We start from the raw sequence: 1,701 nt of genomic DNA, 5'->3' as shown, positions 1-1,701 counted from the left end.
ACATAAATATTTATATTAATGGAGCAAATGCTACATTTACAATTTATTTTGAAATTCCATGCCGAGTAAATCGGAAGTCTTGTGGTTAATACAGAAACTTGATGTGAACCCTTTTCTGATTGGGTGATCATCGGTACGCACACTCTGGCCAATCAGGAAGCAGGTCAGTAGAAGTATAAATTTCGGTTTCGGTGGCTTGGTGGATATATCTTTTTCGTAGTCGAAAAAATTAACACGAGAAATGTCTGGAAGAGGAAAAACCGGAGCTGGTAAGGCCAGAGCAAAGGCCAAGACCCGATCATCTCGTGCTGGGCTCCAGTTCCCTGTCGGCCGTGTCCACAGGTTGCTGAGAAAGGGTAACTACGGTGAGCGTGTCGGCGCCGGAGCCCCCGTCTACCTGGCGGCGGTGCTGGAGTACCTGACCGCTGAGATCCTGGAGCTGGCCGGCAACGCTGCCCGCGACAACAAGAAGACCAGGATCATCCCCCGTCACCTGCAGCTGGCAGTCCGCAACGACGAGGAGCTCAACAAGCTGCTGGGCGGAGTGACCATCGCTCAGGGCGGCGTGCTGCCCAACATCCAGGCGGTCCTGCTGCCCAAGAAGACCGAGAAGCCCGCCAAGAAGTAAATCTAGAGACTCGCTGATATACAGCCCCCAAAAAGGCTCTTTTAAGAGCCACACACTTCAAATTAAAGAGCCACTTCCTTCTGGAACTTGTATTTAATGCTGAATGAATATCAATCCCATAAAAAGTACTGCATTGCATATCACGACTTCAAAGTTGGATAAAATCCTATATATTTTAATGGACTACATTAATAATTAATTAATCTAGTTTAATATTTATACAAACATTAGATAAGCTAATGTCACTACATGATGCTCAGACACACCTATAAACCCTACAGACATGTTTCCATTAAGCTAGTGTAGTCCTAAAAACTAAAATAAAGACAAGTGAACATTTTTCCAATTTAACCTTAATTGAGGTAATTAATGAACCATTACAACGCAACTGAAAATAGAACATGTAGGGTTTCCTTTTAATTTTTCAGTCTTACAAATATATAGTGTACGTAGGCCTATTCATTCTTCATAATTAACCTACATTTAAAACAACTTCTTAGTTCATTACGAGTAGCCTACTGCTACACCACTAAAGATCAGATTAACAAGATTTATTTTTTATTATAAAATACATGAAAATAATTAAAATAAATCGGCATAATTATTTAATAACAATCAAATGGAAGGGTTTTCTCTGAAAGATGGCCACTAAATATGTAGGAGGAGCTGCTGAGTTTGGCACTGCCCAAAGATACTCGCGCCTTCTGTCTTCTATTACGTCCGTAGATAAGATGTAAATAGCGCATGCTCACCGTCAAATTCATCAGTTTGTTCAAACTACAACCCTGCATCATGAGTGGAAGAGGCAAGGGAGGAAAAGGACTGGGGAAAGGAGGCGCTAAGCGTCACCGCAAAGTGCTCCGTGATAACATCCAGGGCATCACCAAACCCGCCATCCGTCGTCTGGCCCGCCGCGGTGGAGTCAAGCGGATCTCCGGTCTGATCTACGAGGAGACCCGCGGGGTGCTCAAGGTCTTCCTGGAGAACGTGATCCGCGATGCCGTCACCTACACCGAGCACGCCAAGAGGAAGACCGTCACCGCCATGGACGTGGTGTACGCTCTGAAGAGGCA

The 1,701-nt window shown here is 44.7% G+C and overlaps 2 protein-coding genes across 2 annotated transcripts; both read left to right on the top strand.

Moving 5' to 3' along the window:
- Window positions 1–212: 212 nt before the first annotated feature.
- On the top strand, window positions 213–714 carry LOC123966638 (histone H2A-like). The gene has a single exon (XM_046042781.1). It carries the CDS (start codon window positions 242–244, stop codon window positions 626–628), a length of 387 nt encoding a protein of 128 aa, XP_045898737.1. The 5' UTR covers window positions 213–241; the 3' UTR covers window positions 629–714.
- A 697-nt stretch (window positions 715–1,411) lies between these two features.
- LOC123966637 (histone H4 type VIII) lies at window positions 1,412–1,696 on the top strand (the record flags this gene model as incomplete). The annotated part of the gene is made up of 1 exon (XM_046042780.1): window positions 1,412–1,696. A coding segment is annotated over exon 1 (276 nt), but the record flags the coding sequence as incomplete, so codon positions are not given.
- Between the last annotated feature and the right edge of the window lie 5 nt (window positions 1,697–1,701).

This window comes from Micropterus dolomieu, unplaced genomic scaffold, assembly GCF_021292245.1.
Source record: "Micropterus dolomieu isolate WLL.071019.BEF.003 ecotype Adirondacks unplaced genomic scaffold, ASM2129224v1 contig_13876, whole genome shotgun sequence".
NCBI classification, from domain to species: Eukaryota; Metazoa; Chordata; class Actinopteri; order Centrarchiformes; family Centrarchidae; genus Micropterus; species Micropterus dolomieu.
The sequence above is the reverse complement of the archived record's forward strand: the minus strand, read 5'-3'. Positions and strand labels throughout refer to the sequence as shown.

What these genes read in the sequence shown, in the direction of transcription:
- LOC123966638 (XM_046042781.1), top strand. Translation starts at nt 242, where the DNA reads ATGTCTGGAAGAGGAAAAACCGGAGCTGGTAAGGCCAGAGCAAAGGCC.